The sequence below is a fragment of the Lepidochelys olivacea genome (assembly GCF_965140295.1).
Source record: "Lepidochelys olivacea isolate rLepOli2 genome assembly, chromosome: 2".
In the NCBI taxonomy this organism is placed as follows: Eukaryota; Metazoa; Chordata; order Testudines; family Cheloniidae; genus Lepidochelys; species Lepidochelys olivacea.
Window position 1 is genome coordinate 226,477,367 of NC_140412.1, and position 17,589 is coordinate 226,494,955.

Consider the following 17,589-nt stretch of genomic DNA (forward strand, 5'->3'; position numbering starts at 1 on the left):
TCCTCTCTTTTCTCCTTCTCCACTACATGTCTCTTGTGGGCAGTATGCAAGGAGATCATGAGAACAGCATATGCTGCCATTTCTATTCTATCCTACATACTATTCTATATAGGTTTTTATAATGCGCTCATCACCCTAGTATCTGAGCGCCTTCCAATAATGCATTAAGCAACGTGACTACATGTCTATCACATGTTGTTTAGTATGATTTTTTTATTTTAAATATACATGTTGCTATGCTTATATCGGAGAAGGAAAGGACAAAGAAATCATCCTTGCACCGGCAGCAGAAAGTCGTGAGATTTGTGATAGTCCTTAGTTTCTGGGAGAGTTCATTCCAGAGCATCTCACCACCCACCGAGAAGGTTCTGTCTCTCACATGGATGAACTTAACTCTTATTGTTGAGAATTCCATTGTGCCAGGGAGTGCTGTCAACCACAGTCTTCATCTTGGAGCTGTAAACTGTCTTTTAGGTATCCTGGGCCCAGGCCATGGGGCACTTTGAAGGTAAGGAGCAAGACTTAAACTTGATTTCTATGGCAAGCCAGTGTAGAGACTGGAGGACTGGTGTGATGTGATCATGAAGTCTCTGTCACTGTGGAGATGCGCAGCAGTATTTGTATCAGTTCGAGTTTACTAAGTACTGTGGGTTTCATTCTGAAGTATGCTACATTGCCATAGTCCAGCCAAGAGGTGAAAAAGGCATGATAAGCGAGGCCAGGTCTTCATCCACTAGGATGAGACAGTCTCCAAGCCAACCAGAGATGGCAGAAAGCATTACTCACACTATTGTGATGCGAGAGCTCAGTGCCTGTGAAGAACCCAAAAGTACACTCAGACTATGGACTGAACTGACCAATTGTGGATGTGAACCTTCAGTCAAAGACTGCACCGTGGCTGCAAACTCTTCAAAATACTTTCCTCTGGTCACCCAGCATTATCTCGGCTTCGGTTCAGCTTCAGTCAGCTGTTCTTTATCCATAAGCTGATCTTATTCAAGTGCACAGGGTCATTTTGGCAGACCAGCAAAATGCCTGGACCACTACAGATAATTGGAATATTGATTAGCATGCTTATGGCCAAAAGCAGCTAAATCAGTAGGTCTCAGCAGGCCTCTGCAACAGCCTTAGCACATCTAAGCAAGAAGTCAGGAGGGGAAGGATTGATGGGAGAGCCGACCCTGTGTCCTTCCTGATAAGATCTCTGTTGACATTGCTGAGGTATATGGTTTGGAAAAACAGGAAATTTATCTATATCTGCCCTTTGGGATGTGTTTATCAGGGCCCTCAGGACATCTGTCTAATTAATGGTTTGGGGAGACCTCTTGCTTAAACTTTGAAGTTGTTTGGTTAACAAGTTTTTTTTTTATTGACATATTTTTGTTACTCGAACCCATTAAATAAGGAGAGAAAGTTAAGTGTCTCTTTTAGGGACACTTCAGGGACACAAATTAGGGTCCCCAACAGCAGCTAAAAGACGGGCCAACCAGACAGTTGTCATTCCACTCAAAGACTGCTCCAGACCTCAGTAATTATTGATTTTGGGGGTATTTTACTAACCTGTTGAAGATGTGTGTAAGTGCTTGATATTAAAATAAAGCGTAGCTTTAAGTGAAAGCACTCTTGTATTGTACTGTTTGTGTCAGCCACTTATCAGTCAGACGGCAACGTTTCCACTGATTTATTTCCTGCCACCGCCTCGCGAAGAGCAATAGTTACCAAAAACTTTGGGTTTTAAGAACCACAGTAACACAAGCACTGGAACATCTTGGTTTTAGTGGTGTGGTTATATATGGTGAAGGAAAGATAGAGCTGTTTGTCATTTCCATATTGCTGTCACTTGAGTCCATATCATCTGACCAGTTCACTTAGTGTTTATATGTAGATTTTGAAAAACACCAGAAAGAATATCCTGTGGAAAGAAGCCACTCCCCATCAGTAATCTCAGCCCAAGGCTACCCAAATCAGAGAATTAAAAAGCATTTTCCTCACTGCTCTGTCACCCTGGAAAAGTATTTGACCAGCATGCCAACCTGTCCAAGCCTCTCTGGCCCTCCACCTCCACAGTCCTTATTGCCAGAAAGTTCACTCCCACCCCACAAGACACTAGGTTTTGGGCTCCTATCAGCCAAGTGGGTTCCTTGACTGTGGCCTCCTTATTCCCCAGCTGGCTCTAGAGAATGGGGAATTCTCACTAACTTCAGGCAGTGCACAAGAGGCCACAGAATCACAGACGTAGGGATGAAGGGGACCTTGAGAAGTCTGCGCTAAGTCCAGCCCCCTGCACTGAGGCAGGACCAAATGTACATAGACCATCCCTAACGTGTTTCTCCAGCCTGTTCTTAAAAACCTCCAAAGATGGTGATTCCACAACCTCTTTTGGAATCCTATTCCAGAGCTTAACTACCCTATAGTTGGAAAGTTTTTCCTAATAGCTAACTGAAATCTCCCTTGATGTACATTAAGCAAGTATCCTACCTTCAGTGAACAGGAGAAAAATTGATCACTCTCCTCTTTTTGTAACAACCCTTAACATATCTGAAGACTTATCAGGTCTCCCCTCAGTTTTCTTTTACGCATGACTCAACATGTCCAGTTTTTTTAATCTTTCCTTTTCTAAAACTTTCATTTTGTTGTTGTTCTCTGGATTCTCTCCAATTTGTCCACATCTTTCTTAAAATGTGACACCCAGAACTGGATACTATACTCCAGCCAAGGCCTCACTGATGCAGAGTACAGTGGGACAGTTACCCCCACCCATGCCTTATATAAGGCACCTAACACCACACACCAGAACAACATTAGTCTTTTTCACAACTGCACCACATTGTTGACTCATTTTTAATTTGTGATTCACTATAACTCCCACCTCCTTTTCAGCAGTACTGCCACCTAGCGAGTAATTCCCCATTTTATAGTTTTGCATTTGATTTTTCCTTCCAAAGTGTAGTATTTTGCACTTGACTTTAGTGAATTTCATCTTGTTGATTTCAGACCAATTCTCCAAGTTGTCAAGGTCATTTTGAATTCTAATTCTGTCCTCCAAAGTGCTTACAACCCCTCCCAGTTTGGTGTCACACACAAATTTTATAACCACACTCTCCACTCCATTATCCAAGTCACTAATGAGAATGCTGACAAGTACTGGATCTAGGACTGACCCCTATAGGGCCCCACTTGTATGCTCTCCCAGTTGACAGCGAATCATTGAGTATAGTCCTTCAACCAGTTTTGTACCACCTTCAAGTAATTTCATCTGCACCATATTTCCCCAGTTTTGCTTATAAGAATGTCATGTTGGGACTGTGTCAAAAGGCTTACTAAAATTAAGATATGTCACATCTACCACTTCCCCCTATCCACTAGGCCAGCAACCCTGTCAAAGAAGGAAATTAAGATTGTTTGACATGATCTGACAAATCCATGTTGACTATTACTTATAACCTTACAATGCTTAAGGTCCTGATAAACTGATTGGTTAATTTTTTCCAGTATCTTTCCAGCTATCAAAGTTAGGCTGACTGGGCTATAATTTCTCAAGTAGTCTTTGTTCTCCTTTTTAAAGATAGGTACTATGTTTGCTCTCTCTCAGTACTCTGCAGCCTCACTCATCCTCCATGAGCGCTCAAAGATAAATTGCTAATGTTTCTGAGATTGCTTCAGCTAGTTCCTTAAGTTCTGGGGTAAACTGCATGAGGCCCTGAAGACTTAAATACAGCTAACTTATTTAAATATTCCTTACCCTGTTTTTCCTACTTTGGCTTGTGTTCCTTCCCCCTTGTTAATATTAATTGTGTCAAATATCCAGTCACAATTTACCTTTGCAGTGAAGACTGAAGCAAAACAGACATTAGACACCTCTGTGAGATGCCAGCTTTCACTCCCTATCCCGTAATAACCCATAATGGGGAGAAAGAGGCACTATAATTCATGCACATGTTGTCCTTCCTCTCCCACCCAATCATCATAATCTCATAACAAAAATTCCAGACAACACGTAGGTTGCCAATAGAGCCCTGACAATGCTTGTTCTTCCAAAGGAATTATGACAGATGCAAAAAGGAGGAATGAAATATTGTTGAAAAAACGGGGGGGGGGGACCCTCAGAGTTGTCATAATTCTAAGCACAGAGATCATAAGCAATCCTTTGAAGACATTAAAGCTATTTCACACACTCGGTAGAGCTCAGCAAAACAACCTTATTGTCTCTGTATCGTCAACAACCCAATGTAACAGGTTCTTGGGCACCAGGATGATCTCTTGTATCAATATCTCAAAGATATTTAGGGGATGTTTATTGAGAAGAAAAAAACATTTTCTTAGCTCTGGTCTACGCTGGAGGGGTGTGGGGGATCGATCTAAGTTATTCAACTTCAGCTACATGAATAACATAGCTAAAGTTGACGTACTTAGATCAACTTACCCATGGTGTCTTCACTGCGGTGAGTCGACTGCTGCCACTCCCCCTGTTGACTCCACTGCGCCTCTCGCAGAGATGGAGTACAGGAGTCGACGGGAGAGCACTCGGGGGTTGATTTATCAAGTCTAGACTAGACGCAATAAAGCGATCCCCGCTGGATCGATCGCTGCCCACCGATCTGGCGGTAATGAAGACATACCCTTAGGTTAAATAACTTAGCTTCTCATTTTAACGGTAAACTAGATGGTACTACTCTGGTCCCTTGTGACATTTCCAAGCACACGCTCTCCACAGTAAAAATCTCCATGAAAATTCACAGAAACATTCTTGGTCTATGTACAGCATCCAGTTTTTAAACCGCATCTCCATTGAGCATAACTCTCACAAACCCCAAACCTTTTAGCTCATGCTATCTATTATTAATCAACCTCTATGTCTTTAAGGATGTTCTCAAGGTTTAATCATATTTATTTGAACATTTTTCTTTTATTGATCATTAATAAACCCCTGAAAATTTAAAACAGGACCTCCTCCATGCAGATGACCCAGGCCTCCTACAGGTTCCCATATATCTTCACAGACCCTGAGGGACCCAAAGGGTTTGAGTGAAAAATTTCTGGGGAAACTTCACCTCCCAATGAAGAATTCAGGAAAATTTCCATGAAGATCTCCTTGTGCAGATTTTTTCCCCCAAAATCCACTCCCACAGAAGATAATGATCAGTCCCAAGAACTTCAGGGACAAATACTGAGTTTCTGACCACCAATACTCGTACTCTTTGGAGTAATCACACATAGCTCGGACCTCCCAGGAGGACAGTTCAAAGCTGTCATTTCTAACTGTGATCTTTCGAACGTAAGAGAACAGCATACAACTTTAAACAAGAACTCCATTTAATATGTAATCTCAAAAATCCACAACAGTAGATATTTCTCCATCTTTGACAATTACAATAAAGCCGGCAATATTTTATTGTTCTGGTCTATTTCTATTTCAATATTGTATTTTGTATTTGTATTTTACAGCCCCTCTTCTCAAATGCTTAGATGTTCATAGCCACACACTATCTTGGCAACAAAAATAATAATAATCAGCTGTTGTGCTTGCAGCCAGGGCCTAAAATAACTTGTAAAAGTCAGTGTACATACTAAAGAGAATGAAGTGTCAATTACAAGCAGTGACTACACAGCAGGCATCTGTACTCTACAGTAATTGCACAATCCAAAATACAGCCCACGCTCCAGGAGCCTCCAACTTCTCTCATCTGAAGGTCTGTTCATCAGAATCCTATCAGCACAAGTAATTGCTGTTCCCTGGTGCTGCAACAGGAAAGCTGGTCCCAGGGAAGCTTCATCAGCAAGCAAACACCTGAAATTGAATTCCTGGTGGCATAGGTATATCAGTCTATTGGAATAATAGGACAACAGCCCCACTAATACTTTGGCTAATTTTTCCCACATCCACACAAGTTGATAAAGTTATATGATTCCAAGCTAAAGCTAAACTTTCACTGTTTTCTACACCCATGCTGGGTGGGATTTTCAGTACACTAACAGCTGAGGGCAGCGTGCCTATTCTCAAAGGCATTGTGCATGCTTTTAATTTTTCAGTGGGCAGTTTTACATAACTATATTTTTGAGGCATACTGGTATAGATTCTTTCCTCATTTTAACCACTTTTATACTTATAACACCATTGACTTCCCAAGTTACTCCTGATTTACACCAACAACCAGGAGAAGAATCATATGGATTGCTTACACTTTTAATAAAAATAACATTAGTAAATAATAGCTTTTAAAAATTGAGAGTTCTGTATACTGTAATTTAAGTCAGTATGTAACTGGCACAGATGTGATTTGGTTTAAGGTTACAGAACACTCATTTCCCCTGTAATACCCCAACCCCTCATCTGGATCTTTGCTTTCTAGATGACAGAGTAGAACCAAACATAAAATATGAAACTAGTATGGCTCTAATCAGCTGGTCAGCAGATACTATGGTAACAGGCATGGTACGAAAACCTTGATAGAACAGATTGGTTGAATTAGTCACTTGAAATCTAGGAATCAGATTTTCAAAAGTGTTCAGAATTGCTTAATTCTCCCCCCATTGAAGTCAATTCCGAGGCAGTGTTTGCCCAATGCTGAGAACTTTTGAAAAACCCACCCTATGTCTTCTACATGAAAACCGAACAAGAAAGTGTCTGCAATACTTCAATCCTTATTTCCTTTCAAAGTCTTTGAAGCACTGTTTTCTTGTGAAAGTCTATGAGGAGACACTTTCCTACATTAATTTGAAATGTAATGGTAACTGAAATATCATTATTGTTATGTTGCTTTAATATACAGCAAAAGTGAAGGGTTTCATAAAGTGTCCATATAATAAACAATATAGATCATGCACTTATTGACTAGGCAAAAAATCTGATCATATCTACATATACTGGGAAAGTATGCCATTTTTAGGGTTCTCTCTTTTAGTATGTGCTTCTATCAGATATTGCACAATCATTTGACACTGTCTATAGTTGAGATAAATATGTTTATTCTGAGAAATACTGCAGCTTTCAAAATTTCTGCAGAATGACATCACCAAACAAAACTGATCAGTTTTTCAACACACCAAAAGCAATCCTGTGTAAAGGCTAAACAAACGTATATGCAAATACAGGAGGCTTAAGATATACAAATAGCTAAGTGAAGAAATTGTGAACGGAGGCCAAAGGAAATTAGCCAGGAAGTTTGATTTCTTTGTATGGTGGGTAGCTTAAAACAAATGGTGGTATTCTTTTCAATTTGTAATTGAAAATGGCTCTATTCATTAAAGGTTTAGCACCTTGTTTCTACTTAGAGGACAGCTTGGAAAAAAAAAAAAGCTTTAAATCAAATTCACACACAAGATCAAAATTAATTCTTGCTCTTATTTAATCATTTCATAGGGAGAACTCCTAGCATATTTTAATATTTCTTAGAATTTATATTAGTTTTAGAATAGAAAGAAAAAGAGTTTACTTCTTGTCTACTTTGTGTAGCAACAATTATTTTAGACATATTCTTCCATCTCATACAATGTCATGAAAGCAATTTTTTATACTTTATCAATTTTTAATTTGATACAGTCTCTGGTCTGTTTTCCCTTTTCCTTTGATTGCTGAGTCTCTCTTCTCATAAATGCTCTTTCCATAGGCACAATACAAAAGCAATCCTCCCTTGGTTACTTCTTTGCTTTGAAGAATGACACACACATAAGAGTATCAACATCTGGGAACTCTCCACAGCTTAAAAAAAAATAAAAAAGGTTGTGTCTACAGTTACTCAAAGATTCCAGCTCAGCGGCAATGTGATGCACTAGCAAGCAGGAGTGCTTTTTCCTTCAGCATGTTTACCCAAGAACAATGATCTACCAAAGCCAACTTCTGAGTATTTGATATCTTACGCAGAGGGAATAAAATAAACCTGAGACTGAATTAAAAACTAGGGCTGCACTGTTGATTTTTGTAAACTTATGAAACCAAACTCTGAAGGTCTTCTCTTCTGGGACTGAAAGGCCGTTAGACTAAGATTTTATATTTAATTACACTGGCAAAGTCAATCCTGTCTCTGACACAAGCTCATTTCTCCTCGACTTCTCTTCTAATTTGAAAAAAGCCCCCTAATGTGTTGTCATTAATCCAAAATATAATTTACACAAATTTCCCTCCCAAGAACCTTCTAGAGAAGAAGTAGCCTGGGGGAGGTAGAGCTTCAACAGCAAAAAGGTTTCATTTTATGTCTTTGGTAGAAGAGTGTCATTTATTTTGTATAATTGCATAGTATTATAAAAAGAGAGGGATATTGGTCTTCTCATTTCCCATGCCATCAGTGAAAGGGGTCATGACCCTCCAGCCATTTGCCTCATAGTTTTTAATTTTTCATCTTGATTTTCTGGAGGGAAATTTAACCCGTCTGGTTTTCCATTTCACAAGGTCATGAGCCATGAGGGAAAAAATAACTTGGAAAAATACAGACTTATAATCTTCTCTCAATATATCAGTTATAGAGTATTACATAGATTTTTTTGGTTAATCAAGACAAACATAAGGGATTAAAAATTCTCCCTGACACCATCATACTGCAATTGAAATATGGGCGCTGAATATTGTAAGGACTTTTTCATTTACATGTATTATCTCTACCTGTTCTTCATTTATAGACTGTGCGCTTTCAAAGTAACACTGTATGCAAGCCTTACACGCGAGCCCTGATTTCTTGTCAACACAAAGAGGTGAAATGCTGGCCCCACTGAAGTCAATGGAAGTTTTGCCATGGACTGCACTGGGGCCAGGATCTCACCAGAAATATGCAATTAGGGCATTTCCTTACCTAAGGGGGTGAAGGCTGGTAATACAGTGAAGTAATCTAGAAGTGCTCAAGTGGCCTGCTAGAAACTGGGAAGTTTCTCTTGTGATTTTGTGTTTCCAGTTCAATAAGACACTTACCAGAGGTGGTGAATTTTCTAAATTTTGATAACCTATTTGCTTGCTCTCTACCCCAAGGAGGAGGGTGTAACCTAGACCCAGTCTAGTGTATGCAAGGGGAATTTACAGGCTATTGCAGTTTTCAGCAAACATTGCTGACACTTTTTTTTTTTTTTTTTAAATGTCCATAATTTTCTCCTATCCCTGATGTTTAGGAAGGTTTTTGGAGGATTATGTTCTGTGTGTTACAATGAGACATGTATAGTCAGTTCACGCCAACTATTCTGGCAGATCTATGCCTGTCAAACTGGACAAGTAGGATGTGCAGTGACTTCATAAACGGGAAAGGATTTCATTAGGCTCAGCTAAAACTTAAGCTGATTCCCACAGGCCATGAACTGAAGTAATTTTTACATTTCTTATAATTTTTCATTTTTATTTAACCACCTCCCCCAACCTAACAAAGGTTCTTTTCAGATGAGAATTATATATTATTTATTTGTGTTACATAAAGCCTAGGGGTCACAGTCATAGACCATGACACTATTGTGCTAGGCACTGTACAAAGATATATGAAAGCCATTTCTTGCCCCACAGAGTTCATAATCAAAGTAACTACAAAGCCAGAAGTTTGAAACTACACCTGGGTTTCCTACTGTCATGTCAAAAAAATGTAGTTACTTACTTTTAAAAGTGGGAAAAGCCTGTTTCATTCTTGTTTAACTCAAAATGGCTGAATGGAATTTCTCAGTTTAAAAAACATCTCCACTAGTCACAGAGAATCATCAGTACAAAAGGAAAGTTAAGAGGGTCTGAAAAGTGGGATTAAAATGAAAACTGTTTGCAACTTTAACTATACTTTTCGCTACCAGCCAAAGCCACAGTATCATCAGAACCTCATGAGTGGAACTAGGCAAAAAAAATTTGGAAAATGGTAAATTTGCCAAAAAATGTACTGTTCAGGATATCAAAACTATTTATGAATTTAAGTCAAATTCAGTAAATAGTTTTAGCCAAAAAAACCCAAAAACAAAAAACATTTTTAAAAATTCTGAAATGTCAGAATGTTTCATTCAGCCAGAACAATATATTTGTGATTTTTCATTTTGTGAAGAAAAACAAAACACCATACCGTTAGCTCAAAACTAACCAATTTTTTTTCCTGATTTTCAGTTGGGTTACTGAACCAAAAAATCAGCTATTTTGTCAACTCTACCCTTGAGCTGTTTAGATTCTTTTAAGACTATAACTCAAGTTACTTTCATATCATCCTTGGATCTCTGTATATTTAACAGATACGGCAAAAGCAGCAATTTCAATAAAAAAAATAAGTCACCTCAAATGACACATATTTCATCAGAGAGCTACTGTATATTTCACTGCAAGCATAAATACCTAATGATCCCCCTATGTTTCATGAATTTCTCTAAGAAATGGAATTTTATTCTACAATGTATCATCCTGGAGAGCAGGGGTCTTCAAATTTTCTTTTAAAAAAGCAATTCTTGTTCAAATCTTGTGGCATCCTCCAAGTATTAAAAAATAGCAACAGAAAATGGTGAGTAAGGCTATACATGACTGGTTTCTGATATTGTTTCTTTAAGCTGCTTCACAATCTACAGACTAATCAAATTTATGTGAACTGCGATCAAATGAAGCTCGATTTCTTTCCCCAGCACATTAAGCGCACACACACAGCTGCTACTCACAGTAACTTTAATTACAGACAAAATCACCATTAAATTACTAGTGAAATTGTCAATTAGCATGTAAGGTACCCTCACTACACTTGGTAAATAGAATGGGAAGCCCAGAGTATAGGGCGAGCTTTAAAAAAAAAAGGCACCTCAAGAAGCTGATGGGCCACATTCTCATCTGGCGTAGGCTGATGTAGTACCACTGAAGTGGACGGAGTTATGCTGATTTTCATTAGCTGAGAATCTGGTCCAGAGTAAGATACTGAACTCCTCAAGCACTTCGTCAATATTTGGAAGTTTACACCTGATAAGCCAAAGTGTTTTTTTTAAGTCACCGAGAGTTGGTTTACACTAGGAACTTATGTTGGTATAACTACGTCACTCAGGGGTATAGAAAATGCACACCCCTGAGCAATGTAGTTATACCAACTTAACCCATGGTGTACAGAGCGCTATGTCTAGGTGTGGACTTCTCCCGTTGACATAGCTACCTCCTCTGGTGGAGGTGAAGTACCTACACTAACAGCAGAAGCTCTCCCAGTGGCATAAGTAGCGTATTCACGAAGTGCAGCTGCGCTGCTGTAAGTGTAGACAAACCCCAAGAAAAGCATTACCATTTTCCACATCCACACTGGCACTATCCTTTAGAGGAAGAGGCACTGCTACAGTAACTGCTAGAAAAGGAGGGTTTTCAAGGAAGTGTTGAGAAGGGACATCTTTACAAGAAAGGGGTGAACAATGTCTCATACCGAGATGCTTTATAAAGAGTCGCCCAATGCCCAACAAGGGATCCACAATGGGTACTGAAATCAGTCCACATAATCCTGGTTTCTTCTAATCATCAGAAGAACATTACTGATTTCCTATTTCCTCAAGCCTCATTCAATTATTGGTCATTTCATGAAAGTTAAATCCTATTTCCAGATCATTATGTCCCCAGGACTACACACAGAAAGGATTGTCCACTAGACATGACCTGTTCATTGTTAGGCCTTTTCAAAGGTTCTCTCCTAACGTCTAAGTCTTAAGTTATGGAGATAACGAGAACTGAACTACTTGCAGTATTATCATCCCTTTCTAGTAGGATTTGGAGTATTTATTTATTTTCCACTCACTAGTTTTAATCAAATATTATGTTGACCATAATCAATTTCTTAGCTCTGGAGAAAAAATTACAATTATCTGCAATAAAGTAGGTGTGTCTAAGGAACAGGAAAAATCAATGAAACCATCTGTCTGACATTCCCACAACATTATAAAATAGACATTTAATTAACTGCTTTCCTACCAAAGTCTGCCAGCTTTAATTCCCCCGTGTCACTGATCAGAAGGTTCTGTGGTTTCAGGTCCCTGTGCAAAATGTAACGCTGGTGGATGTAAGACAGTCCTCGTAGTAACTGAAATAAAAATAACTGAAAAAGAGGGGGACAAAAAAATGACTTCTGTTAATATTTGTATGTAATGCATCAGATTTCTACACAATCTGCAGGGGATTTGTATTTTATGGTAACAATTTCTTATGGCTTCATCGTCATACAACTGCCCACTCTCCAATTTTTTAAAACAGTTTTCAAATGTAAAAATAAGGAATATATTTTGCAGAAAACGATCTCCAATCCACAAACCCCACCGCTTCACACACTGAATTTACCTGATTTAAAACAACACAAGAATACTACTACAAGCAGAACGCTCAGTTTCTACCAAACTGTAATTATATTCCATTTATCCATATAGCCTTAGTGATTAGATGATAGCCTGGAGACAGATGTGTATCTGCACTAATTATAGGAAACAATAAGGTAGGGTGGTGGTGGGGAGACAGGACCAGGGAATGGGATAGAGGAGCTAAAACAAACAAAATATTAAGGGTATAAACAACTCTCTCTGCTTCTCCAAAATGATTTGAAAAATGACGCAGGTAGGGTTTCCCCCCAAAAGTTTGATAGGAGTCAGCTGAGTTTTTTATTTTAAAAAAACCCAGTAACACAGGTTTCACTGAAATTGAGGCTATTTTTCACACACTAAAAGGTCTTTAAGGTAGGTTGAATTTGACACTCCTTGCCAGTGCCCATTTTAAATGTCCACCAGACTCTACAAATGCTTTAGTGTTTAGCTTTCCCTTTGTGCAGTTGTGCAATTTGTTCTTATGAAAAAGAGCTAGATGATTTTTTTCAGATTTTCATGCGTCTTCCGATAGGCCCTGCCACTAAAGGATGGCAAATCTCACCCCTTGTATTAACATACATCTGGTTTGTTGAATACAGATTTCGCAGAGGTTGTCTATGCATACACCTTTTTAAAAAAGCTATGTCTGCTTGGACACAAGCCCTTCCTGGTATTATAATTATTAGAAGAAATATTCTGGTTCCCACGAGGAAACGGCACTATCCCCTGTATTTTAGATATGCGAGGTTCACATGAGGTCATGGAAGAATTACTCTTTACCTATTAGTCAAGTACTTGGCAAATAAAGATGACCTCCTGCAAGACTTGGGGATCCATACCACCAAACCCAAAGATTTGGAAAAAGTCAACGTAGGCACATTAATAGTCACTAATTAGCTAGCAACACAACCCCTACATTTATTTAAAGAGTATTCAAATGAGAAAACATACTAAATAAGGTTATGAAATCTGATTATAGAAGAGAATAAAGCCTGACATGAAAGGAACAGAAATGTCACATTACTCAAGTTGAAACAGATTTAGTTACATTCCATTCCCCCTCCCCCGCAAGTGCAGACACAATACTACTGTATGTTTTGCTATTTAGTCAGGGCACAAAGAGCCATATCAATCAGCTTCTTGCCCAGGTTCAGCTTAACAATGTGCTGAGGAAACGTAAGAGCAGTATACCGTAAAAAAAAAAAAAAGCAGGAAAGTGATAAGTAACATACAGATTCCTTTGTGAATTAGTCTCTTAGCCCTGGTCTACATTATGAGTTTACGTCAAATTTAGCAGGGTTTTTAGGTAGATTTAACCCTGCACCCATCCACACAACAAAGCCATTTTTGTCGACTTAATGGGCTCTTAAAATCGATTTCTGTACTCCTCCCCAGTGAGGGGATTAGCTGAAATCACCATGCCGGGTCGAATTTGGGTTAGTGTGGACACAATTTGACGGTATTGACCTCCGGGAGCTATCCTACTGTGCTCCATTGTGACCACTCTGGACAGCACTCTGAACTCAGACACACTGGCCAGGTAGACAGGAAAAGCCCCACAAACTTTTGAATTTCATTTCCTGTTTAGCCAGTGTGGCAAGCTGATCAGGATAGGTGACTGTGCAGATCTCATCAGCAGAGGTGACCATGGAGTCCCAGAATTGCAAAAGAGCTCCAGTGTGGACCAAACGGGAGGTACTGGATCCGATTGCTGTATGGGAAGACAAATCCGTACGATCAGAACTCTGTTCCAAAAGATGCCAAAATATTTGAAAAAATCTCCAAGGGCATGAAAGACAGAGGCTATCACCACGTGAAACTTAAGGAGCTTAGGCAAGCCTACCAAAAAACCCAAGAGGCCAACTCCCACTCGGGGTCAGAGCCCCAGACATGCCACCTCTATGATGAGCCGCATGCAGTTCTAGGAGGTGCCCCTACCTCTGCCCCACCTCTGTATGTGGACTCCTGCACAGGGGGAGTCACACACAACAGGGATAAGGATTTTGGGGACGAGGAAGATGATGAAGAGTGGCAGGTTGAAGATAGCGCATACCAGGCAAGTGGAGAAACCTTTCTCCCTGACAGCCAGGAACTGTTTATCACCATGGATCCAATACCCTCCCAACCTGGGCTCCCAGACCTTGAAGGCGGAGAAGGCAGCTCTAGTGAGTGTACCTTTGTAAATATAATACACGGTTTAAAAGCAAGCGTGTTTAATGATTACTTTGCCCTGAAGACTTGGGATGCATTCGTGGCCTGTACAGCTACCGGAAAAGTCTATTAACATGTCTGGGGATGGGGTGAAGCGATCATCCCAGAGAATTGGGTGGGTGGGAGGGTTAGTTGGGTTTGTGCTGCACGTTAACCCGAAAACATCAGCCCGTCCTTTTAAATGGCGAACGTGTCTTTTTCAATTTTAAATCTCCCTTTTTTCCTTCCAAATCTGCAAATGTTTCAACGCTGCAACTAGCATCTCCGTCCCAGAGGCTAGCGTAGATAAGGCGGTGAAAAAAACACACTTGCGATGAAATGTTCTGAGCTCATGCAGTCCACTCAAACTGAAAGAGCCCAGCAGAATGCGTGGAGGCAGACAATGGCAGAGCCCAGAAAAGCACAAAATGAACACGAGGACAGGAGGGACGCGGGAGAGGACAGGTGGTGGGAGCGACAGGAGAGGTGGTGGGATCAAGAGGAAAGGTGGCGGCAACATGATGAGAGGAGGCAGGATACAATGCTGAGGCTACTGAAGGATCAACCTGATATGCTCCGGCATATGGTTGAGGTGCAGGAAAGGCACAGACCGCCACTGCAGCCCCTGTGTAATCGACCGCCCTCCTCCCTAAGTTCCATAGCCTCCTCACCCAGACGCCCAAGAACACGGGCGGGGGTGTTCGGGCCCCCAACCACTCCACCCCAGAGGACTGCCCAAGCAACAGAAGGCTAGCATTCAATAAGTTTTGAAGTGCAGTGTGGCCTTGTCCTTCCCTCCTCTCCCCCCTCCCCTACCCCTCATGGGCTACCTTGGCAGTCATCCCCCATTTTTCTGATGAATTAATAAAGAATGCATGAATTTTAAACAACAACGACTTTATTGCCTCTGCAAGTGGTGATCCGGGGGGAGGAGGGAAGAGGAGGGCAGTTGGCTTACAGGGAAGTAGAGTGAACCAAGAGGGCAGGTTTTCATCAAGGAGAAAAACAGAACTGTCACACTGTAGCCTGGTCAGCACTGAAATTGGTTTTCAAAGCTTCTCTGATGCGCAGCGCGCCCTCCTGTGCTCTTCTAACCGCCCTGGTATCTGGCTGCATGTAATCAGCAGCCAGGCGATTTGCCTCAACTTCCCACCCTGCCATAAATCTCTCCCCCTTACTCTCACAAATATTGTGGAGTGCACAGCAAGCAGTAATAACAATGGGAATACTGGTTTCTCTGAGGTCTAACTGAGTCAGTAAAAAGAAAAGGAGTACTTGTGGCACCTCAGAGACTAACCAATTTATTTGAGCATAAGCTTTCGTGAGCTACAGCTCACTTCATCGGATGCATACTGTGGAAACTGCAGAACAGTATTCATCCGATGAAGTGAGCTGTAGCTCACGAAAGCTTATGCTCAAATAAATTGGTTAGTCTCTAAGGTGCCACAAGTACTCCTTTTCTTTTTGCGAATACAGACTAACATGGCTGTTACTCTGAAATGAGTCAGTAAACTGCACCAGCATGCTTTTAAATGTCCAAATGCACATTCTACCATCATTCTGCACTTGCTCAGCCTGTAGTTGAGCAGCTCCTGATTACTGTCCAGGTTGCCTGTGTACGGCTTCATTAGCCATGGCATTAAGGGGTAGGCTGGGTCCCCAAGGATAACTATACGCATTTCAACATCCCCAGTGGTTATTTTCTGGTCTGGAAGGTAAGTCCCTTGCTGCAGCTGTTTATACAGACCAGAGTTCCTGAAGATGCGAGCATCATGCACCTTTCCCGGCCATCCCACGTTGATGTTGGTGAAACGTCCCTTGTGATCCACCAGTGCTTGCAGCACCATTGAAAAGTACCTCTTTCGGTTTATGTACTGGCTGCCTTGGTGGTCCGGTGACAAGATAGGGATATGCGTTCCGTCTATGGCCCCACCACTGTTATGGAATCCCATTGCAGCAAAGCCATCCACTCTGACCTGCACGTTTCCCAGAGTCACTACCCTTGATATCAGCAGATCTTTGATTGCATTGGCTACTTGGATCACAGTAGCCCCCACAGTAGATTTGCCCACTCCAAATTGATTCCCGACTGACCGGTAGCTGTCTGGCATTGCAAGCTTCTGGAGGGCTATCGCCACTCGCTTGTGAACTGTGAGGGCCGCTCTCATCTTGGTATTCTTGAGCTTCAGGGAAGGGGAAAGCAAGACAAAGTTCCATGAAAGTGCCTTACATATGTGAAAGTTTTGCAGCCGCTAGGAATCATCCCAGACCTGCAAAACTATGTGGTCCCACCAGTCTTTGCTTGTTTCACGGGCCCAGAATCGGTGTTCCATGGCATGAGCCTGCCCCATTGCCACCAGGATGGCCAAATTGCCGGGGCCTGTGCTTTGAGAGAAGTCTGTGTCCATGTCCTCATCAGTCTTGTCACTGTGCTGCCATCGCCTCCTCGCCTGCTTTTGCAGGTCCTGGTTCTGCATATACTGCATGATAAAGCGTGAGGTGTTTACAATGCTCATAACTTCTGCAGTGATCTGAGCGGGCTCCATGCTTGCCATGGTATGGAGTCTGCAAGAGAGCAGAATGGCAGCGGAAGCGGTCATTCAGTGACGATGGTTTGCAGACCTACTGCACCGTCTGCTGCCAGGACAAAAGCAGCCGAGCAGAGTTGCAGCGGAAGCGGCCCTGGGGGACCACCAGGAGAGCAGTGGCAGCAGAAGCAGTGGCTGACGACCTGCAAGGTGGATTCATGAGAGCAGGAGAGTAGAGTTGCAGCGGAAGCCCATGAGACACAACATGGAGAAATTCGCTATCGAGACAAGAGCAGGAGAGCAGAGTGGCAGCGGAAGCGGTGGTTCGATGACGACGGTTAGCAGTCCTACTGCACTGTCTGCTGAAAGCAGTATGGCGCCCGCATGGAAAAAAGGCACGAAACGATTGTCTGCCTTTGATTTCACGGAGGGAGAGGCGACTGACGACATGTACCCAAAACCACCCGTGACAATGTTTTTGCCCCATCAGGCATTGGGAGCTCAACCCAGAATTCCAATGGGCAGCGGAGACTGTGGGAACTGTGGGATAGCTACCCACAGTTCAACGCTCCAGAAGTTGACGCTAGCCTCAGTACTGTGGATGCACTCTGCTGACTTAATACGCTTA

General features: G+C 41.5%; 1 protein-coding gene across 3 annotated transcripts in view; it reads right to left on the reverse strand.

Moving 5' to 3' along the window:
• CDK14 (cyclin dependent kinase 14) overlaps window positions 1–17,589 on the reverse strand; it is a 505,344-nt gene that overhangs the window by 224,189 nt on the left and 263,566 nt on the right. For all 3 annotated transcript variants that reach the window (XM_084618492.1, XM_084618493.1, XM_084618494.1), the window contains one exon: window positions 11,864–11,987. In XM_084618492.1, coding sequence (XP_084474618.1) covers window positions 11,864–11,987 — 124 coding nt within the window. The remainder of the gene's footprint in view (window positions 1–11,863; window positions 11,988–17,589) is intronic.